The sequence below is a fragment of the Ipomoea triloba genome, chromosome 2, assembly GCF_003576645.1.
Source record: "Ipomoea triloba cultivar NCNSP0323 chromosome 2, ASM357664v1".
NCBI classification, from domain to species: domain Eukaryota; kingdom Viridiplantae; phylum Streptophyta; class Magnoliopsida; order Solanales; family Convolvulaceae; genus Ipomoea; species Ipomoea triloba.
The window spans coordinates 11,545,007-11,569,983 of NC_044917.1; the positions used below are offsets into that span (position 1 = coordinate 11,545,007).

At 33.4% G+C, this 24,977-nt stretch overlaps 2 protein-coding genes across 2 annotated transcripts; one reads left to right on the top strand and one right to left on the bottom strand.

Annotated features, from left to right (window-relative positions):
- Positions 1-1,548: 1,548 nt before the first annotated feature.
- On the top strand, positions 1,549-5,446 carry LOC116011389 (plant cysteine oxidase 2-like). The gene is made up of 5 exons (XM_031250952.1): positions 1,549-1,833; positions 2,962-3,083; positions 3,189-3,351; positions 4,772-4,996; positions 5,314-5,446. The coding sequence occupies exons 1-5, from the start codon at positions 1,722-1,724 to the stop codon at positions 5,436-5,438; spliced, it is 747 nt and encodes a 248-aa protein (XP_031106812.1). The 5' UTR covers positions 1,549-1,721; the 3' UTR covers positions 5,439-5,446.
- A 10,078-nt stretch (positions 5,447-15,524) lies between these two features.
- On the bottom strand, positions 15,525-23,843 carry LOC116011169 (probable aldehyde dehydrogenase). The gene is made up of 16 exons (XM_031250694.1): positions 23,603-23,843; positions 22,711-22,835; positions 22,289-22,392; positions 22,035-22,102; positions 21,784-21,841; positions 21,552-21,665; positions 20,858-20,941; positions 20,149-20,253; positions 19,894-20,007; positions 18,422-18,553; positions 18,247-18,336; positions 17,998-18,087; positions 16,669-16,878; positions 16,417-16,527; positions 16,083-16,162; positions 15,525-15,839 (listed from the first exon to the last, which is right to left on the bottom strand). The coding sequence occupies exons 1-16, from the start codon at positions 23,686-23,688 to the stop codon at positions 15,701-15,703; spliced, it is 1,710 nt and encodes a 569-aa protein (XP_031106554.1). The 5' UTR covers positions 23,689-23,843; the 3' UTR covers positions 15,525-15,700.
- Positions 23,844-24,977: the final 1,134 nt, after the last annotated feature.

A 24,977-nucleotide genomic window follows, 5' to 3' on the forward strand; every position in this document is an offset into this window, starting at 1 on the left:
ATCAGGTGAGAACCATGTCCCAGGTGAGAACGTAAGGACAAATCCAAACCATTGATCTAGTAGATCTAACGGTTGAAATAAACAAAATTTTGTAATATTTATGAAAATGACCCCGCTCATTTTAAAAGTTTATAATATTTATGAAAATGACCCCGCTCATATTTTACTTGATTTCTCATCCATCAGATATTGCAGATCAATGGTTTAGATTTGTCCTCACATCCACACCTAGAGAATTGTTCTCACCAGAATAAAATGAATCAAATGAAAAATTTTCAATTTCAAGTAAAATATGAGCGGGGTCATTTTCATAAACCATTGATCTGCAATATCTGATGGATGAGAAATCAAGTAAAATATGAGCGGGGTCATTTTCATAAATATTATAAACTTTTAAAATGAGCGGGGTCATTTTCATAAATATTACAAAATTTTGTTTATTTCAACCGTTAGATCTACTAGATCAATGGTTTGGATTTGTCCTTACGTTCTCACCTGGGACATGGTTCTCACCTGATATATAAAACTGTTTATGAAATTTATATAATATAAAATTAATTATTCATAAATAATTGTATTTCAAATTTATTCTAATTAGTTTGAATAAATTCTATCAAGAATATTAAAAGAAGTATCTATAATGTTTATAGTCTCTCTATTTACATTAAATTCTATTATCATATTCTTAATTAAATATTATTGAAATATTATATTAAATAGAGAATTAATCCATATTTAAATTATAGTAATAGTAACAGTTTATAACTATTTTGATTTATTTATGCTAAAAATATAGTTTGACTTTATTAAATTGAAAGAATTGTTAAATTCAAAAATATTAATTTAGATGCTATATAGATACCAAATTCAGGGCATAATGTTTCAGTCACCATAATAAACATATCTATGACATGTTTTAATAGGTTTGTTTTTCTTTTCTTTTTTTTTTTTTTATATTTTTTACTTCAAACCATAGTGACAAATTTTTGAGTGGTATTTGTGAGTCATCTAGCATTGTCCATAAAAAAAAAACCAAAAAAAAACAATTAGTTCTAATATTTGTTAAAACTTGAGGTATAAAATAAAAACTATCTTATTATAACTTTAACAATATTTCACCCTTTAAAAAATACCTTTTGAATAAGATTTAATATTTTAACTCACACTAATAATATCATACATAAATAAACATTTGTTTATATACTCACCGAACAACGTGTGAGTGAGAGAATATGAAATTAAAATATCGTGACAGAGAGTATATATATATGAGAATATTTATTATTTGTTTTTATATGCTAAATAATATAATTAAATAAGTAAAAATTTTAAATTCTGCATGCCATACTGCTGTTATGGAACAAATAGTAAGTGGTATTTACTTCATGTGCTGTAAAGACAAAATGGATAAAATCCGCTATCTGTAGCACATTGGAATTGTGCCCCTGGTTTTGAAACCTTTGACTCGTCGAACATTATTATTATACCCCACTCCTATATATACCTGCATCGCTTTTACACCAACCTTCAATCAATTACAATTACAATTACAACCATTAAGATAGTAGTTAATGAAGATTTTTCCGAAGTTATTAATGGAGAAAAGCTGTCTTGAATGAAGAGAAAATTTTCGGAAATCTGTGAATTATATATATCTAAGAAAACAAGAGTTAAAAATAGTGTATATTTTCGAGAAAAGCTAGAGAGTTGACAAGAGAGAAATGGTGAACATGGTTCAAAGATTGTACGAGACATGCAAGGATGTTTTTAGAAATGGCGAAAGTGGTTATGTTCCACCTCCGGCCGACATCCAAAGGTTGACGGCAGTTCTAGGTATGAGATTAATTAAATAAGTTTTGCTTTATTTAATTTCTCTTGCCTATTAATATTAATAATTATGCACAGTCGTATATATAGGAGTTGTTTGATGTGATAATCGGTTTAGATCTGTTTAGAAACATTGAAAATGCTTTCTGAAAAAATATTTTTCAAAAAATGACTCTTTTTTTAAAAATTAATTTAATTTTCTTGTGTTTAGTTGAGCATCAGAAAATTATATTTTTTTTATTTGATTGAAAGTTAAGAAATTGCATTTTTTTGTTTGGTTTATTTTCTTGAATTTCTTTCTGTTTTTTTTTTAATACAACTAACTCTATTACATAGTAGTATCTGTTCAAACATACTTTCTCAACCTATTAGAGCACAAAGAATCAGTATCGCCTCCATTGAGGCTCGAACTCATGACCTCTCATATTGGAGAGCCACTACTCTGAACCTATTATTTCTTATATAATAGTAATAATAATACTAATACTAATAAGAACAACAACAACAACAACAATAATAATAACAATAATAATAATAATAATAAGTGATGGTGATTGTTGTGGTTGTGTGGTGGTGGTGGTGATTATAATAATAATCTAAAAAACTAGCTTGAAAAGATATGGGAGATAAAGATAAATACAGGAAAATAAATAATCTGAACAATGTCTTCTGGCTACAAATTTAGGAAGACATTTTCTACCAAATTGAGTCTTTTTTTGGTTGACCAAAATTAATATTTTTAAGGACAAAAATGTCAATTTAACATTTCAGGGGAAAAAAATGTCACTTTAATAACACAGGGAGGAAAAGTGCTATATGCACATAACATAGGGGGAAAAGTGCCATTTTCCCTTAAATAAATTAGTATTATATAGATGGGCTAAAATTTAAAATTGAAATTCATTATTCCATGCTTACAAAGTACAAACACGCTCAAGTATAACAATAAATTGAAATTCATTATTCCATGCTTATAAACACGCTCAGCTACTACAACAACAACAACAACAACAACAACAATAATAATAATAATAATAATAATAATGATGCACTTCTCATTTCTGCAAATTTAATTAATTTATGATATGGTAATGAGGGAATTGTTGAAAAGTGCATATATAATATGAGGTGCAGATGGTGTGAACGCTGAGGATATGAATCTCACAAGTATGAGGCTTTTCAGGAGGAGGAGAAGTAGACAGCATGACCCTCCTGCTATCATCTACATTCACATATATGAATGTCGCCAATTTTCAGTAAACTTTCTTTACTCTCATCATAATAACCAATTCAAAAAAGAAAGAATGAATTGAAGCTATATATTAAATAATTATTATTTGATGTATAAATTTAATTTGCAGATTGGGATATTTTGCTTACCAGCTTGTGGTGTAATTCCACTTCATGATCATCCTGGCATGACTGTGTTGAGCAAGCTTCTGTTTGGAAGCATGCACCTTAAATCTTTTGATTGGGTGGAAAATGATGCATCCACAAGCATCATACACAATGCCCTCCATCAAGGTGCATGTGATCTCCCTCTTTTAAATCTACTCACTTTTTACTCCTTGCTCATATGACAAAGCTTTAATTTGATATACATATCATGTCCCTTTCAAAAGAATATATTTCACTTTTTGTCCTTAACTGTCATATATGAATCACATTTGGTCTTTGACTATTAAAATTTTTTAATTAGATGCATAAATGACTATATAATTTGCCATCCAATTTCCGGGCCAACTATTGCCGGGAGTGCTCCTCCCAGAATAAGCAAATGTAGTGCTATTCAGGAAGTGCTCCTTCCGGGAGGAGTACTTCTGGCAATAGTTGGCCGGAAAATTAGACGACGGCAAGATCAAATGTGATACAAATTACATAGTCATGCACTTAATTATTATAAAATTTTAATAGTTAATGACCAAATGCGATCATGTATAGGAAATTTTCTCCGATCCCTTCAAAACAAATTAGTTAGAACGGAGCACTCATACATGTTGGGGTCCTTGGTTGTCAGTGATTTATGAAACCCATAATAAAGCGATCTTAGTTCTCAAAAATCTAACAGTAAGTAGTTTTATACTTCATTATCAAAAAATGATTTTTTGAAAACTTTTTATGCACCTACTTTTGAAAAACATTTTTAAACTTTGACACTTGGATAGCAAAATGTTATTTTGGCCTATGAACTATGCAGAACCTAGACTTGGTCCATGGTTGTTTCACATCAACTAACCAACCAATTCTCGTTAGAAGGGAAGAATCTCCTTGCACCATTCCTTGAAATTCTTTCTTTATTATATTCTTCTAGGGTCGTGCACTAAACCTCCAGGAAAACTTGTCCAATTGAAACTTGTAATGTTCAAACTTATATTGCTCAAACCTTCTCTACTTGAAACTTTTAGTCTCTACGTACTAGATGGCTTTTACATGCATGTTTACTATTTTATTCATTATTTTGAATGAATTAGTAGGTAGCAATGCAACCACCTCTCTTATGTTATGTTTCATAACGTAACATCTCTTACTTTACATTTTTTAATTAATTGAACAATCTAAGTCTGAGAATTTCCATTTCGAAAAGACCGTATGTCTTGTAAACCTTTAATGATTTTACTCATCTTTTTCTCTTTCATTCTTTCAATCATTAATTGGGTGCTCGGTTCTTTTAATTGAGAGAAAATGACCATAATAACCTCACCATCCTTCATCAATTCCAGATCTAATTGAATGTTAATGACTCTGTGATCAAGTGACACGTAGTGACTTTCCCAAATGAGAGGTCATGAGATTGAGCCTTCGAGTAATACCCAAAAAAAGTCATTTGAACTGAAGAAATTTGAGATTACCTCTCTTCTTCCTCTTATTTTTTTGTCACTAACATTGGGATTTTGTAATATATATATATATATATATATATATATATATATATATATATATATAGGGCAGCAGCAGGGTGGGCGTCGATTAGCAAAGGTTAAAGTGGACGCAGACTTGAGTGCCCCCTGCGATGTGTCCGTACTATTTCCGGCCGCCGGCGGCAACATGCACTGCTTCCGAGCACTCACACCTTGCGCCATATTAGATGTTCTTGGACCCCCTTATTCCCAAACTCAAGCCCGAAACTGCACTTACTATCATGATTTCCCTTTCACACCATTTTCATCAGGTATACATTCTCAATTTAACTATGTTGAGTTTGTCTCATATAAGTAATATAGCTGGAACAGATTATTGTGTCGTGCCTTATAAATATATTGGTTATATTACCATCATAATTAATAAAATAATAGTTTCATTCTTGTAAAAATAGACACATTATATTATTACTGAACCTTGTAAATTTTGTATTTTTTACTTTTTATTGTTATTGTTTCTTGTTACTTGTTAATCTCAACAAATTCTTATAGTTCTAATTTGATCACGTACCATTGCTTTAACTGGAGCAGAAATATTATAATGTGGGTTCTTTTTATTGGTGCATAGACGGTGGAGAGTTGAAGGCAGATGTGGATGTGAAGGGTTATGCATGGCTTGAAGAGAGGGCAAAGCCTGAGAGTTTCATTGTGGCTCCTGCACCCTATTCTGGTCCAACAATTTTAGAGAGATGAAATGCTCAATACTTAATAATCTGTAGACTTTTTTTTTTTTTTTTTTCAAAATTATGTATGTTTTATGAGTGCTATAGACTTTTAATTTTTTACATCAGAAAATTCTATATATTTTTTCTTTTTTTTTAGTGAATAATTTTTTGTTGTTGCATTCATTAGCTTAGCATACAGTAATGTGCTTCTAGTCTTCTAGCTGCATGCATGAAAAATTCTATTTTTTTCCTATTAAAATCACTGTTTCTAACGTTTACTTTCTATCATGTATAAAGTTTTTTTGTTTTTAAATTCTTTTATATTAACTACTGGTAGTCAGGACATTGTAAACTCTATTACAACTAATTATACATAAAGAATCATACAATAATCAAATACACAAATAAGTTAAAGCAAATACAATAATAATTTGGGGATCGGAGTAAAACTCTAGTAGAGTTTATTTTAAAACTTATAACTTATTTAAAGTTACAAATAAGTTATAAGTTCTGGTTGGTAAACATGAAAAGTTTGAAATAATAATTTATTTTGAAACGCTACCATAAGTAGTATTTCAAAATAACACTACAAGAAAAATACAAATAGACTGTTGTTGAAGTCGTTGTCTTTGATATAGGTCAAAAATAAATTATTGAAGCAAATGTTGTTGTAACTTGTAAGTCTCGCTCAAAGACAAAAGTTTAAAATCGTTGTCTTATATATCAAAGACAACGGTTAAAAACCATTGTCTATAGACTGTTGTTGAAGTCAGTGCTGTTGTAAATCTCGCATAAAGACAATGGTTTAAAATCGTTATCTTATATATATTAAAGAGAACGATTAAAAATCGTTGTTTATAGACTATTGTTGAAACTGGTGTTGTTGTAGATCCCGTTTAAAGACAACGGTTGATAACTGTTGTCTTATATATCAAAGACAACAGTTAAAAATCGTTGTCTATAGACGGTTGATAAAGTCGATGTTGTAAGCCTCACTCAAAGTCAACGGTTTAAAACCATTGTCTTTTATATATATATATATATATATATATATATATATCAAAGACAACAGTTAAAAATCATTGTCTTTTGACTATTGTTGAAGCAAGTTTTGTTGTAGATCCCGCTCGTAGACAACGGTTTAAAACTATTGTCTTTATTCATAACGATAACAGTTTTAAACTATTGTCTTTAATGTGAAAACGATTGTTGATTAGGTGTGGTTGAAGATCTCGATGTAAAGTCTATTAAAGACTTTAACTGTCTTTAACTGTCTTTTCTATTAAAGACAAAAAAAATTAAAATTTTCTATTTCCGTATATGTATATTAATTTTTAACTGTCTTTTCTATTAAAGACAAAAAAAATTAAAATTTTCTATTTCCGTATATGTATATTATTGTCTTTGTTGGTAGTATTTATTATTATGACAATGGTTTTAAACCATTGTTGTTGTAATCAATAACAACGGTAGTTCACAGCCCACATTATCTTTAACATGTCTTGATTTTAAGCATAATATGCAATAATAACGGTTTATCCAAACACAATAAATACAAAAGTAAAGAACATCATAATACAAATGAGTAAGTATTTCAAAATACACAACAATTCACATTATCAATCCCTCAACTTCATCATAAATAAACAAACTTTAATTAAGTCCCAATTTGTGGACTGAAAATGTAAAAATTAGATCCTCAATAAATAAATAAATGCATGTGTGTGTATACGAATGTAGATTATTACATAAAGTTGCTATATCTGTATACTTATCACTAAAGGTATACACATTAATTTTTAGCAATTTGATACTTGGTGAAATCAGTAGCCATCTGTTTATAAAATTAAAGGATCTTCTGGTATTCTCAGCATATGTTTTTTATCAGTTCCATACATGATAGGATCATCTCCATGCCCGCAGCCTCAAGCGGCCAATGCCCAGTGATGGCAGTGTGTTCTGAAAGATCAATAATTTACCACCAAGTTGACTCTTGCAGTAGGAACACAAGTTTACTATTTGGTCCATTGAAGGAAATTAAACTAAGTGAAATAAACACGTACAAGTAAGAAACACAATTGAAATGGAAAAAGCAGAGGAAGTCATGCATGTCTTGTTGGGACGGAATGGCGGTGTCGGCGGTGGCGTCTACTGCAGGTCTCGGCGTCGACATCCGAGGAGAGGGCGGCGTCGGCATCGGAGGAGAGGGCGGCATCGGCATCGGCATCGGAGGAGATGGAGAGCGGCATCAACGGAGGAGATGGAGCAGAGGAGAGGGAGAAGCTCTCTGAAGAAATGGAAGAGATTGAAATGGCTAACAGGCTAAGTAGTAAGTACGGTCCCTTTAAACGAATAAAATTAATTCGCTAGCTGGGGAAATGGTAATTTATTTTCCGCGGCAACCATTGTGGAATGGGTGCCGCGGAAAGTATATTATTATTTTAATATTTACTTTTCACGGCACCGGTGGGTGCCGCGAAAAGTAGGGTGTTTATTTTATTTTAGGGAATACATTACACCTTTTTTAAAAGGTGTAGCTAAAAGTTATACTTATATGGTTAATTTTGTAGTAGTGGAAGATAAGCAATCTCAACGAAGATATTGACAACCCTCTTAAGTTGAGCCTGATGAGCCACTGTCAGAGCATGCATGTGCTGGCACAACAAATTAACAGCATAAGATAAGTCAGGACGAGTTAGAGTGAGATACTACAAGGCACCAACCAAACTCATGTACTTCGTGGGATCTGTGTATGGTTCATCTGCCTCAGCAACAGGACAAGACACAGGAATGGGAGTTGCCAACGACTTACAATCAGTCATGCTAGCACGCTTCAGGATATCTACCGCTTCTGAGAGAGCAGCATGCCCCCATCTGTACGCACTTTCTCAATACCTAAAAAGAAGCCCGGAGCCCCTAAGTCACGAATCTTGAAAGTAGTAGCCAATTTGGCTACGAGTGTAGACCCAAAAGACGATCACTCCCCATAACTAGGATGTCATCCACATAAACCAATAGATATACTCTCAACTCCACTTGTGAAAAGATAAAAAGAGAGACATTTGTTTTCGACCCTTGAAAACCAATTGACAACAGAAAAGTATGTAGCCAGGTAAACCAAGCCTGAGGAGCCTACTTAAGACCATACAAAGACCTCTGCAAAAAACAAACATGGTCAGGAAATTCCTCATCTGCATACCTAGGTGGCTAGTGCATATAAACTATCTTAGTAAGTGTCCCATTTAGAAACGCATTATGTACATCATGTTGGCGAATGACCCAGAAAGAGGTCAAGGCCAAAGACGACAGCAACCGAGCTGTGGTCAGTTTAATCACGGGATTGAACGTATCAAAGAAGTCATGTCCATCCACTTAATTAGTTGAACCTCTTGGTCACTAATCGTGCCTTGTGACACTCAATAGAGCCATCAACTTTTCGTTTGGTGCGAAATACCCACTTGCACCCAACAACATTCATCCCTGCATGGTAGGGCACAAGCCGCCATGTCTAATTCTGCAACAAAGCATTAAATTTCGTGTCTATAACCTCCCTCTATTCTGGAAACCTAACAAATTTCACATAACAAGTAGGCTCTGAAGGGCATACCTCAGTAAATAAAGCAACCAGAACTGCACCCTCAGCTCGAGACCTGCTCCTCATCACCATTACATATATATATATATATATATATATATATATATATATATATATATATATATATATATATATATATCTCATAGGAGTAAAAATTTTATAATAAGATTTATTTGGGTTAATTAAATATATTTTTTGCGAAAAATTTTTGAGGTCTCACAAAAAAGACGCCAATGCCATTTCAATTGCAGTCCAGGCCAACCTCCATGGATGTCCTCCTCCCCATTGCCAAATGCATCTCCTCCTCCGAGAGGGAGGAGATGAGCATGGAAAGTATGGCCTGGTCTTGTTGAACCCAAAGGTCATACGCCGGATTAGATGCTACAGAGGCAACGAAGGAGGCTTCACTGGCGGGAAGCTGACAACGTCGTTGGTGGGCACAAAGTCAAACGATCAACATAGCCCATAAGATTTTGGCCACGAAAAAATGGGCGAGCTGAGTCCGCCAAAAAAAAATTACGGTTCGTAAGTTTGATACTCACAAAATGGTGAGCAGTAGTAGAAAGAGAATTGGGTAAGGAAGGAATGACTACATCAGAGACAGTCCGCTCGAAAGAAATACCGGTAGAACCGTCGTCAACAGCTATGGGAGAAAGCCTAGCAACTGATATCATATTAGGATAGTATTATTGGATGAATCAATTTGTACATAATTATAGAGAGGAAATATATACAGTGTAGAGTTATAGGCAGACTAGAACTAGAGTACAATAAGTGTCGTAATATAGACAACCATTTCTTTTTATATGTTTTAGCTGACGAAATGCATATATAACATTAAGAACATATTTGGTTTGATGAAAAATATTTTTCAAGAAAATCAACTTCCTAAAATTTAAGGAAATGCTATTTTCTTTTGTTTGGTTTATAGAATTCATTTTCCAAAGAAAGTATTATTCCTCAAATTTGAGGAAAAATTTTCTTTGCTAAACATTGGTATCTTATTTTAGAGTTTATTACCGAAATGATCCCTCGACTATTGTAAAATTACCAATTTGGTCCTCGACAATTTTTCGTGACCGATTAAGTCCCTCGACTTTGAAAATTTTATCCAATTTGGTCCTCCGTTTATTTTACCGTTAAACATCCGTTAAACCGGGACCAAATTGGTAATTTTTCTATAGTCAAGGGACCAAATTGGTATAGTTAAGGGACCATTTTAGTGAAAAAGTAAGTACCAATTTAGTCCCTTGACTATGACAAAATTACCAATTTGGTCCCTTGACTATAACAAAATTACCAATTTGGTCGCGGTTTAACGGATGTTTAACGGCAAAATAAACGGAGGACCAAATTGGTTAAATTTTTCAAAGTCGAGGGACTTAATTTGAGAAAAAAAATTGTCAATGACCAAATTGGTAATTTCGCAATAGTCAAGGGACCATTTTGGTAATAAACTCCTTATTTTATATATATATTTTTTAAAATCGCTGACTTGGTAAGACAATTTTGTCCTTTTACCATTATTATTATTATGAGTAAATTTCACTTTTAATGACTATTGTGACATTGTCACATTTAGTTATATTCTTTAATTTTGTCATATTACGACTTTGAACAACTTCCACTTTTAGTCATTAACTATTGTGGCATTGCCACATTTAGTCCTATTCTTTTAATTTTGTCATATTACATCTATATCATAACTCATATTTTAAACACGTTAGAAATATCGTAAACATCAAAGAATGTTATATCGTAACTCATATTTCTAACGGTAAAATAATGAAATTTTTAACGGAAGATTAATGATGGAAATTAAATGAAAGTCATGGATGTAATATGACAAAATTAAAAGAATAGGACTAAATGTGGCAATGTCATAATAGTCAAGAACTAAAAGTGAAAGTTGTCCAAAGTCATGGATGTAATATGGCAAAATTAAAAGAATATGACTAAATATGGCAATACAATGACTAAAAATGGAAGTTGTTCAAAGTCAGGATGTAATATAAAAAAATTAAAATAATAAGACTTAATGTGGCAATGCCACAATAGCAAGGACTAAAAGTGAAATTTGCTCTTTTTATTATTCTTAATATTTTTTAGGGAAAAGGGTCAAATAAGCCCTCCAACTTTACCTAAGGAGTCAATTAGGCCCCTGAACATTTTAAAGTAGCAATTAAACCCATCAACATTATATTTTGATGCAAAAAANGTTCGTAAGTTTGATACTCACAAAATGGTGAGCAGTAGTAGAAAGAGAATTGGGTAAGGAAGGAATGACTACATCAGAGACAGTCCGCTCGAAAGAAATACCGGTAGAACCGTCGTCAACAGCTATGGGAGAAAGCCTAGCAACTGATATCATATTAGGATAGTATTATTGGATGAATCAATTTGTACATAATTATAGAGAGGAAATATATACAGTGTAGAGTTATAGGCAGACTAGAACTAGAGTACAATAAGTGTCGTAATATAGACAACCATTTCTTTTTATATGTTTTAGCTGACGAAATGCATATATAACATTAAGAACATATTTGGTTTGATGAAAAATATTTTTCAAGAAAATCAACTTCCTAAAATTTAAGGAAATGCTATTTTCTTTTGTTTGGTTTATAGAATTCATTTTCCAAAGAAAGTATTATTCCTCAAATTTGAGGAAAAATTTTCTTTGCTAAACATTGGTATCTTATTTTAGAGTTTATTACCGAAATGATCCCTCGACTATTGTAAAATTACCAATTTGGTCCTCGACAATTTTTCGTGACCGATTAAGTCCCTCGACTTTGAAAATTTTATCCAATTTGGTCCTCCGTTTATTTTACCGTTAAACATCCGTTAAACCGGGACCAAATTGGTAATTTTTCTATAGTCAAGGGACCAAATTGGTATAGTTAAGGGACCATTTTAGTGAAAAAGTAAGTACCAATTTAGTCCCTTGACTATGACAAAATTACCAATTTGGTCCCTTGACTATAACAAAATTACCAATTTGGTCGCGGTTTAACGGATGTTTAACGGCAAAATAAACGGAGGACCAAATTGGTTAAATTTTTCAAAGTCGAGGGACTTAATTTGAGAAAAAAAATTGTCAATGACCAAATTGGTAATTTCGCAATAGTCAAGGGACCATTTTGGTAATAAACTCCTTATTTTATATATATATTTTTTAAAATCGCTGACTTGGTAAGACAATTTTGTCCTTTTACCATTATTATTATTATGAGTAAATTTCACTTTTAATGACTATTGTGACATTGTCACATTTAGTTATATTCTTTAATTTTGTCATATTACGACTTTGAACAACTTCCACTTTTAGTCATTAACTATTGTGGCATTGCCACATTTAGTCCTATTCTTTTAATTTTGTCATATTACATCTATATCATAACTCATATTTTAAACACGTTAGAAATATCGTAAACATCAAAGAATGTTATATCGTAACTCATATTTCTAACGGTAAAATAATGAAATTTTTAACGGAAGATTAATGATGGAAATTAAATGAAAGTCATGGATGTAATATGACAAAATTAAAAGAATAGGACTAAATGTGGCAATGTCATAATAGTCAAGAACTAAAAGTGAAAGTTGTCCAAAGTCATGGATGTAATATGGCAAAATTAAAAGAATATGACTAAATATGGCAATACAATGACTAAAAATGGAAGTTGTTCAAAGTCAGGATGTAATATAAAAAAATTAAAATAATAAGACTTAATGTGGCAATGCCACAATAGCAAGGACTAAAAGTGAAATTTGCTCTTTTTATTATTCTTAATATTTTTTAGGGAAAAGGGTCAAATAAGCCCTCCAACTTTACCTAAGGAGTCAATTAGGCCCCTGAACATTTTAAAGTAGCAATTAAACCCATCAACATTGTATTTTGATGCAAAAAAGTCCATAAACCTGTTAATGACCTGTGATCACAGGTCACTAGGATTCCGGTCAAATTTTCAGCACCCATATTCCGGCACAAAAGTCAAGGGCGACCGTTCGACGGTCGCCGGTGACTCACTGGAGAAGGCAACCACTGGGTTTTGTGCCGGAATATAGCCTGAGTGTGCCGAAAATTTGACCGGAATCTTAATGACCTGTGATCACAGGTCATTAATAGGCTTATGGACTTTTTTGCATCAAAATATAATGTTGATGGGTTTAATTGCTACTTTAAAATGTTCAGGGGCCTAATTGACTCCTTAGGTAAAGTTGGAGGGCTTATTTGACCCTTTTCCCTATTTTTTACAATTGCAACAACAAATTATTCTGTGGACTCGGGTCCACCTTCTCAAATCTAAAATACACAATTTACATACTGAATGTTCACAATTTACATATTGAAACTGTGAATATTTAGTATGTAAATTATGACGGGTCCATCTTACATGGTGGACCCAGATCCATGGTATAACTATTGATTACAAACCCAACCAAACAATGTAATAAATATTCCCAATATTTAATTTTCTACTAACCAAACAATAAAATCGATCTTCTAATAAATTTCTTTTCTATAAAATTTCAATTCCATCCCTCTTCAAATATTTTTCGGAAACCAAATCTGCTGTATGTTTGGGAAGCCAGGAAAGGAATTCTCTTTTATTATATCCGCTAGAAGAATAAAAGATAAAATAAATAAATAAAAGATGCATTATTTCTAATAGTGACATCATTTATCAGATTCATTCCATTCCTACAATTAACTACAAACCAAATTGCAGGCTAATGATCAGTGGATTTCCCTATTACGTCGCTTGTGGAAGTTTCCATGCTGGCGATACAGGGCCGATATCATATATAATTTCTCTATGGCAAGACCAAACTAGCTTTATTGCTTCCGGTGTCCCAATTCCGGCTCCTCTCGGATCTCCGGCCGGACCGAACCTGCCAGGCATCACTTCTTTAGCTTACTAGAAATAATCAACAAGTGCCCAAATACCCAACTCAAAAGTAGGGATGACAATGGGGAAAATTTTTGGGNCCCAAAAATTTTCCCCATTGTCATCCCTACTTTTGAGTTGGGTATTTGGGCACTTGTTGATTATTTCTAGTAAGCTAAAGAAGTGATGCCTGGCAGGTTCGGTCCGGCCGGAGATCCGAGAGGAGCCGGAATTGGGACACCGGAAGCAATAAAGCTAGTTTGGTCTTGCCATAGAGAAATTATATATGATATCGGCCCTGTATCGCCAGCATGGAAACTTCCACAAGCGACGTAATAGGGAAATCCACTGATCATTAGCCTGCAATTTGGTTTGTAGTTAATTGTAGGAATGGAATGAATCTGATAAATGATGTCACTATTAGAAATAATGCATCTTTTATTTATTTATTTTATCTTTTATTCTTCTAGCGGATATAATAAAAGAGAATTCCTTTCCTGGCTTCCCAAACATACAGCAGATTTGGTTTCCGAAAAATATTTGAAGAGGGATGGAATTGAAATTTTATAGAAAAGAAATTTATTAGAAGATCGATTTTATTGTTTGGTTAGTAGAAAATTAAATATTGGGAATATTTATTACATTGTTTGGTTGGGTTTGTAATCAATAGTTATACCATGGATCTGGGTCCACCATGTAAGATGGACCCGTCATAATTTACATACTAAATATTCACAGTTTCAATATGTAAATTGTGAACATTCAGTATGTAAATTGTGTATTTTAGATTTGAGAAGGTGGACCCGAGTCCACAGAATAATTTGTTGTTGCAATTGTAAAAAATAGGGAAAAGGGTCAAATAAGCCCTCCAACTTTACCTAAGGAGTCAATTAGGCCCCTGAACATTTTAAAGTAGCAATTAAACCCATCAACATTATATTTTGATGCAAAAAAGTCCATAAGCCTATTAATGACCTGTGATCACAGGTCATTAAGATTCCGGTCAAATTTTCGGCACACTCAGGCTATATTCCGGCACAAAACCCAGTGGTTGCCTTCTCCAGTGAGTCACCGGCGACCGTCGAACGGTCGCCCTTGACTTTTGTGCCGGAATATGGGTGCTGAAAATTTGACCGGAATCCTAGTGACCTGTGATCACAGGTCATTAACAGGTTTATGGACTTTTTTGCATCAAAATACAATGTTGATGGGTTTAATTGCTACTTTAAAATGTTCAGGGGCCTAATTGACTCCTTAGGTAAAGTTGGAGGGCTTATTTGACCCTTTTCCCTATTTTTTACAATTGCAACAACAAATTATTCTGTGGACTCGGGTCCACCTTCTCAAATCTAAAATACACAATTTACATACTGAATGTTCACAATTTACATATTGAAACTGTGAATATTTAGTATGTAAATTATGACGGGTCCATCTTACATGGTGGACCCAGATCCATGGTATAACTATTGATTACAAACCCAACCAAACAATGTAATAAATATTCCCAATATTTAATTTTCTACTAACCAAACAATAAAATCGATCTTCTAATAAATTTCTTTTCTATAAAATTTCAATTCCATCCCTCTTCAAATATTTTTCGGAAACCAAATCTGCTGTATGTTTGGGAAGCCAGGAAAGGAATTCTCTTTTATTATATCCGCTAGAAGAATAAAAGATAAAATAAATAAATAAAAGATGCATTATTTCTAATAGTGACATCATTTATCAGATTCATTCCATTCCTACAATTAACTACAAACCAAATTGCAGGCTAATGATCAGTGGATTTCCCTATTACGTCGCTTGTGGAAGTTTCCATGCTGGCGATACAGGGCCGATATCATATATAATTTCTCTATGGCAAGACCAAACTAGCTTTATTGCTTCCGGTGTCCCAATTCCGGCTCCTCTCGGATCTCCGGCCGGACCGAACCTGCCAGGCATCACTTCTTTAGCTTACTAGAAATAATCAACAAGTGCCCAAATACCCAACTCAAAAGTAGGGATGACAATGGGGAAAATTTTTGGGAACGGGGAGGGGTTGATTGGGGACAGGGAATTCCTGTCCCCGCCTAATTCCCCGTGGGGATCCGCCAGGGACAGGGACGGGGTCGGGGTTGCAAGGACGGGGCCCGTTGCCATCCTCAAAAGTATATAACCTTCTACTTCTACTTACCAGTGATTTTGTGGTGCCCCTGTTGTTCTTGCTCTGATTCCGGCATAAGTAGTTCCATTAACAGAATTTCCGATTACTTCCTGCAGATTGAGGACAAGACGGTTACATTTGGAGAGCAACGAGCAAATTGATTACATGCATTGATGCAAATATAATGTCAAAAGCCGGCAATGGAGTTCGGTGAGCCAATCCAACTTGCTTACACCTAATATCCTCCTCTCATTGTGCAGCCAATTTCAAAAGCATGCTTTATCGTTGAATGCTAAAATCATGGAAGTGCTTCATTTTGAAGCCACAAAATTATCAAATCTTCTCTAAAAAGTGTTAATCTTACTTGCAGGAACAGTTGATCATTTGAAACTACAGCAGCCGTTAAATTTGCATCCATCCTTTCAAGGGCATTCAAGACCATAGGCAATTGATTATCTTTGTATTCGGTGACTATCTGCCAACAAAAGTTCATATAGATGACAGTTTGTTAGCATATAAGAAAGTTATTTCCGGAGACACCACATCAAGTTACAACGTCATAGATAAATCAGTATAATCTATCAAAATAAAAATAGTCAAACCACGGAGCTATTACCTGGAATGGGCCAAAAATTTCTGTTGTCACAAGATCGTAATTTTCATCCTTTAGGATTTCTTCTAGAGGAACAAAAATGGCAGTTGGTCTAATGGCACCATAAATTGAAGGGATGGAATGATTTTGCAAGGCTTCACCACCGAAGAGAAGCTTTGATCCTGGTATCTGAAGCAATTTATTCATATGATCTAACATTGCTTTGGTTGTAAACTGCAAAATGGAAAAAAAGGCATTAACTATTGTTCTGCATAATTCATTATAGTTAGTAGATTTCCAACCATCATTCAAAGATCTTTCATTTTATATAACCAACCAATAAGAGGAAAGCAACATAAAAACTTATAGTCAACAGATATGCTAGACACAGTGGCCCATTGTTACATCATTTGGCACGCTATAGGCTACTGTAACGTCATTGTCCCCCAAGGTTAACACAGTGATCTCTGTAACTGTGTACCCTGTTCAGAGATTAAAACTCACACAAACTGCTCAAGCAAATAAGGGAGTAAAGAAAAATTGTTAAGATCTCAATTCTCGCTTGATGATATTGAAATGGGATTAAAGATAGGGTATTCAGAATGACAAGTCACAAGTCCCACATATAAGAATTTTGAGTGTTTAGAAAAAATCAATATCAGCTTGCAACTTTGGTTGAGATTGAATGTAGGATAAGCAGTGAGCCAGTGACCAAAAAAAAAAAAAAAAAACAGGAAGGTTGAGATTGAATATTTCATTTGCATTTACCTAGTAATCCACCGCTAAAATGCAAAGGAGATAAATATTGATTCTGAGTAGTGTAAATACTTAACACTTACAGCAAGTTTGGTTCAAAAATAGGCTTTCAATGTAATAGCATTCCCAAGAATAGACATATTCTACTGTTTGGCAAGCTTTTTTTTTGTCCAGGTAATACTATTCCTTGGGGAGGCTGGGGAGGGTGGGGGAGGGGGGGCTAGTGCCCAATTGCTTGGAGTGTTCAGTCAGTTAGGTGCTCGATTAGCCTAGGGTGTGTGACGAATCAACTAGAGTATGCAGTAGCAAGTTGGGGCCCAAAGTGGTTGCTAGTGGTAGGTTGGGGCACAAAGTGGTTGCTCGATTAGCCTAAGATAGTGGCCTCCATACCACAATGTTAATTATTAGCATCTTTCAAATGCCATCAGTCCTATTTCCCCAATGTTGGGTACTTGTAAGAGTGACAACATTATTAAAAAGTAAAAGATATTGCTAAACAGCCACTGGTCAGGATTTATTCAAATCATATTTAAATTATGTGCACAAATCTATCATCCAATCAATACCCAAACACCTAAGAGAAGTAGAAGCACATACAGTGAGAACAGGACCAACTGTTAAGTCATCTAGCTTTCTTCTTGCAGCGAGTGAGCTCATTAAGTTGATGAGGGGACTTTTGCTCCAATTCTGCACACAAGACAGGAGACGTTATTGTCTCTTTACAAATATACTAACTGACATTCTATGTGTACATACACCACTTTTTTATGAAGAAACCAAAAACAAAAATGAACCAGTTGATTAAAAAACTAAAAGACAGACAGGACAGGAATAATAACAGCCAACCTCATGCATAAAAAGTATTGATTGAGCTGAGCACTTCTGACCACTACATGCGTAGGCATCTTGATCACAAACCCACGCGATGTAATCCACCTATCACACAAATGTATGGGCAATACAATACATTTAAAACATAAACAGACATAAGATAAGCCATTGTCATGTTCAGTGTGTAAACCTCATCAACATCAGGGCCAAGGATCTTCCAGTCAAATCCAGCATCTTCCAGCTTGATGCGACCTTTAAGGTCCCCTGCTAACTTCTCTGCTACTCTCGAGCTACCAGTGAATAGAGTCATGCGTGGTTTTCCCTAATGGTTACAGTATAAAGGTTTAAAATTTCAGATACACATTCATGTGATAAAATTTCTAATAATGTGAACATTCATGAATCATAGCTTCAACTAGATAGCATCAACTTATCCACACGCAGTTAACCTATCGGAGATTTCAATGCAGTTGCATTTTTATTTTAGTTTCTTTGGGACTTTGGAGTTTGGAGTCCCCTAATTTAGTATGATAACCTAACCTACATAAACTTGGTTATACTTATATTTGAATACACAGTTTTGTAAAATACTTCTCCTTCCTTGGTTTGTTCCCCTTGACTGCTTCAACCTTACTGAAAGGTAGCAGCTCTTTGCAACACACTAGACCACCACCATATTATGATGTATAGCAAATATCTGTCTTTTGAAAAAGTTAAAGATATTGAAGTGCCTTTACTTTGACATTTTAACATGGAAAAGTACATCTGAGTGCCAAGAAGAACATGCTAGAGGCTAGAATTTCTCATGCTTAACACAAACTTGCAGATACAAATAAGCAGCAAGAATTATTTTATGTACACATAAATATATAAATAAAAGAAAGCAATAGAACAACAATGATAATGGGAAAGACAGAAAAGCTTTAGGAGAAGACAGAAAGAGAGAAAGAAATAAATGCAGTCGGGGAACAGCAGGAATCATGATCCCAACTCAACATCTCAAAACGCATCAGGTATAGGAAAAACAAAAGTAAATCATTTTCTGAGAAAACTTTTAGATCTGTATTGATGCAAAAACAAGAAAAGAATGCAAACTTGCAAAGTAAGAGGACACCAGGATCTTTCCTAATTAAAATTCAAGAACCCTAGCCCAGTATATATAAAAAGTATTATAAAAAAAATAATAATAATAATAAAAATAAAATAATTATTAAAAAAAAAAACCTAGAAAAGAAAGGTAAAATGGAAATGAGACAAAGTCACCACTAGTGAACCCTTTACTAATACTAATGTCAACAGTCATCACTTCTAGTTCTGTATGTGTTTTCTTAATCAGTATATATATATATATATATATATATCTTTCCCTTTTTTTATTTTATTCACTTAAGGCAGGAGCATAATCTAATTGCAATGAATTGGAGTGTTGATGTTTACAGAATGACCCCCCAAGTTAAAAACTTGAAGGAAACAATCAGCAATTACTGACTGGGTTTAGAGATATTGCAATTGTCTAATATTAAATAGCAAAGATTGAATGTGACAAAACTCTATAAAGAAAACTGTTTAATGGTCAGAAATGAATAGGGAGATAACTGGTTACTGTCAAGTGGCCCATCATTGCAACACTTATCTACAAAGAGAAGAATTTGAGAAACCAACCTCTACTAGTAGTTTGTTCATTGTCTTTCCATCAGAATTTAAGAAATCAACATCCTCTATTGGTAGCCCACAATCATGAAGCAGACGTAGCATTTGTTCCATTACAATGCACACCTAAAGAAAAATTAGAAGCCATGATGTAATCATAAAACGATGCAAATGTAATTGGTAGACCTAATTGTCAGATTAATATTAGCTTGTCAAATAAAGGAGTTTCCAAGGATTTTGAGTTACTAAGAACTTGCACACTTTTACCTTGCTATCAACTTTAAGAACTGGCTTATTTCCCATGTATAATGCACCCATCAACTGAAGTACAGGAATCTCCAAGGGAAAATTAAAGGGAGTAACAATGGCCACCTGAAAGTCAAAATTTTCAATGACAAACTTTCATGATAAATCATGAATATCATAAACAAATGAATTGACAGAGTGATTTAAGTGTTCTTAATTTCTTATATGCTCCTACATCATAATGGTAGGATAGAATAATTTAGAATGTTGAGATGGATATGAGCCAAAATGAGTGCAAATGGTTGGCAACTAAATAAATTTGAGAAAGGTTTGTGTTTGACTGTCAAAGATGGCATAAAGATGCACCTATGGATAAAATATCTTAGAAGAGCAAGAGTAACATGTAAATAGTAAACAAAATAATATGAGACCTTGTGGTTTAAAGGTGAACAAACCCTAGACATATTCCATGTAGGAAACTGATTAATGTAGCTGACTTCAAATGATGGAAAACAGCTGAGGGAGTTCAGTTGAGAAAAGTGATTGAGTTTAAAACTTCAGAATAACTAATGGATTATTTATTGATAATCAGGAAAATAATGTAAAAACAAATAGTTTACTAGTAAAAGGCATAAAGCAGTAAAAAAATAAAATAAAATAGTTTACTAGGAAGCCTCTTTTGCGCAGTTGTATTGCATTGAATTGAGAATTTATATAATGAACGACTTACAGGACCATAAGGCCAGCGGAAGCCATGGCTCTGCTGTCCAAGATGATTTCCAGGTACTCCAAAAGACCTTGCCAGAAATCGAACCTGCCAGATAGAAAGGGAAAAAAATCAAAAATATGAGAGAAAACTTTTAGGTCCCTGGAATCTTTGTGAAATCTAAAAAACCATGGGTGTGAAAGAAGCAAGCACATTACTGGATCTAGAAAAGGTAAAACAACTTAAATAAGTCTTAGTTCTAATCTAGTTGGGCCTGCCCGGTCAGCTGTATGGATTCTATATCTCTATCCAACTTTCTTACTGCCAAATCGACTACAAGCCCTGCTGAGTTTGTACTAGCATGTAGGTGATACCAAGCACATTAACTTTAGGTCCCTACACTCTATGACTATCATGACATTCTAACTAGGGCATCCACTGATCTGTATTGAACATGTCCAACCACACTAATATATTTTCTCTCGGTTTGTTTTTAATTGGTGCCAGTTGCACCATACTTTGAAAATATTCGTTTCTATCAAGAATCATTTAATGAATTACAGTCATGAGAACCATACAATGAGAATTTTGTCAAGTAGACATGAAGGTGAATTCAACAGAGTTAACAGTAGCGATTCAATGACAATTCCCTCATTTTTGTCTCTTCCTTTTATACATTGATCATATGAACCAATAGCTTAACTTAGAGGTTTTGTACCTGATCACCAGAAAAATTTTCCAAAAACTTCTGTGTGACAATAACTTCACCCAGAGCTTGCTGGTAACTCTTAGGAGACACCCTCTGTATTAACCTTGTGAAGAAATCAGAAACCTGAAAGTTATTGATAAAATAAATTATCAAACAAACCACGGTCTTCAACAACCTAAATCATTATGAATTACATTGAAATATTAAGGGATATAAATTATCATTTCTTGATTTATATTACTTCAGGCAATGATAGCATATGAGCTGCCTTTGCAGATATGTCTCCCAACATTAGGTACCTGTAAAAGCATCCATAATGTTATATCAATTTTCATATTTCAATCTAATGAAGAAATGTTACATCTCCATGACTAATATATCATTAGACAATCATGTTTTCTTTTTGCTTTGTTTTGTTTTCGGATTTAACTTTCAATGCTGACTTTTTGTTTTTCTCTCCCATCTAAAAAAAGCTAGATTATGTTAGCATACCTTTCTGGTGCCTTAAATGGATTATGTAGGCCATGTTTGGGGCACTTTCTCATGCTCTCCAAGAATGGCTGCACATTGGAAAATCAAGACAAAGAAACAATCACAATGTTAAAAGTTTGACATTTAAATTGTAAGAGAAGTGGAGCTGTAAATTCATTCAAACCAGACCAACAGCAAAGCAAATGTAAACATTTCATACAGCCACTAAGAAAGTTAAAAAATGCAGGAAGAACAATATCTGATTGAATTTGTACCTGCAGTTCTGCTTCTTGTACTTCTGCAACTTTAATAAATGACTCCCCATTTAGGGGATCCAATAATGTGTTCCAACTGGAAGATTTTATCCAATTTCCCTGCACTGAGAAAATGAATCCCTCTTATATCTCTAAGGCTAGACTCATGCATTGGATTCAGTTTTACTTAAAACTTTGAGAAAGATATGCACTGTTTGAATTAAATTAAAGTTGGTGAAGGAAACTAATCTAATTCCAAAAACTGAAGAAATAACAGAGGAGCCGATCAGCCAATAACATATGTCACTGAATGCATAATATCTATAGATAATAAGACACTATAATAATCTTAGAACAGTTTTAGTGTGTCACACTTATTATAAATGTTAACAACAAAATCACTTCTAGGTAGGAAATGACCTGATCCTATCCGCATTACATACCTAAGTTGTGTACTTCAGCAGGTTGAGAGCCGGATATATCTTCAACATTCAAAGTTGCAAATGGCAAAGAATGGCTGGCTCTGGTTCCCACTTCTTCATTAGCATAGGGCCAGGAATGGTTGGGTCTACATGTATTAAATAATGAATGAAAGAACCAACTACAAGTTACTCTCTATGAAAGGAAAAAAAAAAATCTTTTCAAAAAAAAAAAAAAGAAAAATCAAAAAACTCATCTACAGCCAAGCTGTGTCCAAATGCCCAAAAATTTTGGGCAAACTATTTTATACACTCACATCTAAACTAGACAATATGCTTGAAACCATATTTTCTGGAAAAGCTTTAATACCATATATATATATATATATATATAGAGTGATTTTCCAATCTTGTACATAAATGCACACAAGCATTTACATAAATGTTTACACAATCTCAGATTCTAGTGCACCATGCAGACAATCTTCATGTTGGTTCACAGGTTCTCATTTGATCATTTATATATATGAAACTGAGGAGAAATTTAAGTATTGAAATCTTCTGATAGAAAATCATAGATTTCTAGTAATATCTGAAATTATCTTTAACGATGGTGTCACTAACTAGCAATAGAATTAAGGCATAATAGGATGAGTTGATAAGACATTCAATCAACAGTGATCATCATAATGAGTGAACCTGTAAACGTTTTTTTTTTTCTCCAGTTGATAGCCAATTTATGTTCTATCTTTGTTGGTGACCAAATAGATTGAAGTAAAATTCCATAAATCCCATATATCTCTCATCAATTACATAATTCTTGAATACAAAACTCATACAATTCCCAGTTGTCTATGAATGTCCCCCGCAAATTATTTTCTGAAAAAAAAAGATAATAAAAAATTAAGCAAACTACCTGGTAGTGCCGAGTGAACCCAGATAAGTGATGGCAGTCCGAGTTGCTCTATTTCTCAACTGTGTGAACGCTTGTAACTGATACATACTGATTTACGACGAGACCAAACAAAGTGGTGCGATATCAGAACCCCACTACAGGAGTTTTAGGCAATCGTCCAAGATTCGCTGTGTGAGCTTTGTTTGAATGCTGATGCCGTTGTGCTACAATTGTGCTTCCCCGTACGCATCAAACTCTTACCAGCAAAAGGCCTTATATAAGTTTATGAGATTGAGATAAGATATTATTGAGCAAATAATTTAATTCGGACCTTCACTATTTTTACACAAAGATAATAATAAAGAGAGAAGAATATAGAGGCAGAGAGATTTTTACCATTTAGATTTCACTATAATATACAAAGAGATATATATTTATAAAAATAGGAAACATAATCCAAAAAGACCTAATAGAAGTCTAGAAGATTTAAAAATCTCTATAACTAAGGTAATTGAGTCCATATCCATATACACTTCATTATTGTATTTTATTACAAAAGTGAAAAGTAATAATTTTTTTTTTGTTTAAATATAATGCATAAAATTCAACAAAGAAAAAATACATTTCAAAATTTAATTTAAAATGAGTGACATTTTCATGCATATTTAAATATAAATTTATTCGCCCAAATTTTGATGTCAATTAATTCTAAAATTTTATTTTTCACTTACAATTAAGACCAATATATTGATTCTAAAAGAAATAGTTATCAAATATAAAAATATTGAACTATACATAAAATATTTTTTAAAAAAATTGGGCCCCCAAAAATTGGGGGCCTTGTGCGGTCACCCTGGCCCGACATGGCTAGGGCCGACCCTGATCCTTCTATTTAAGACATGCTGAAATCTAAAATTTTTAAGAGTATTTTCGTCCAATTTGAGCACGAATAAAGGGATTTAAGTCCTAAGATCGATCTCAATTCACAGTTCCCATTCCCAAATTAAGGTAGGATGGGAGAAGAACTGCGATCGATCGTTTGAAGGTAGTCAAGACTAAAACGATGACCTTCAAAAGATATCATAATCTCTATATAAATTGTGTATTTTGAATTCAGGTTTACCTTATAGGGTAGACCTGAGCCCACAAAATAATTTGTTGTATTTTGATTTGATTGGATTTTTTACTAAAACAATTTGTCTAAAAAGTAGAAAATCTATTCTAATTTGGATAATCAAATTTCCTAATATAATTCGAGTATGATCATTAAAATTTATTAATTATAGCTAATCCTAAGAGCATGATTAATTTGTAATCAGATCGTCAATTAATACAAATTAGTTATTATATGCTTTTTTCAAAAAAAAAGAAAAAAAAGTAGCCTGATGATTAGTGT

What these genes read in the sequence shown, in the direction of transcription:
- LOC116011169 (XM_031250694.1), bottom strand. Translation starts at nt 23,688, where the DNA reads ATGTATCAGTTACAAGCGTTCACACAGTTGAGAAATAGAGCAACTCGG. An exon ending in TGCTGAAGTACACAACTTAG is followed by an intron (nt 22,393 to 22,710) that starts GTATGTAATGCG and finishes TCATTTTCTCAG; the next exon opens with TGCAGGGAAATTGGATAAAA. An exon ending in ATATGCTATCATTGCCTGAA is followed by an intron (nt 21,666 to 21,783) that starts GTAATATAAATC and finishes AATAACTTTCAG; the next exon opens with GTTTCTGATTTCTTCACAAG.
- LOC116011389 (XM_031250952.1), top strand. Translation starts at nt 1,722, where the DNA reads ATGGTGAACATGGTTCAAAGATTGTACGAGACATGCAAGGATGTTTTT. An exon ending in ATGAATGTCGCCAATTTTCA is followed by an intron (nt 3,084 to 3,188) that starts GTAAACTTTCTT and finishes TTTAATTTGCAG; the next exon opens with ATTGGGATATTTTGCTTACC. An exon ending in TTTCACACCATTTTCATCAG is followed by an intron (nt 4,997 to 5,313) that starts GTATACATTCTC and finishes ATTGGTGCATAG; the next exon opens with ACGGTGGAGAGTTGAAGGCA.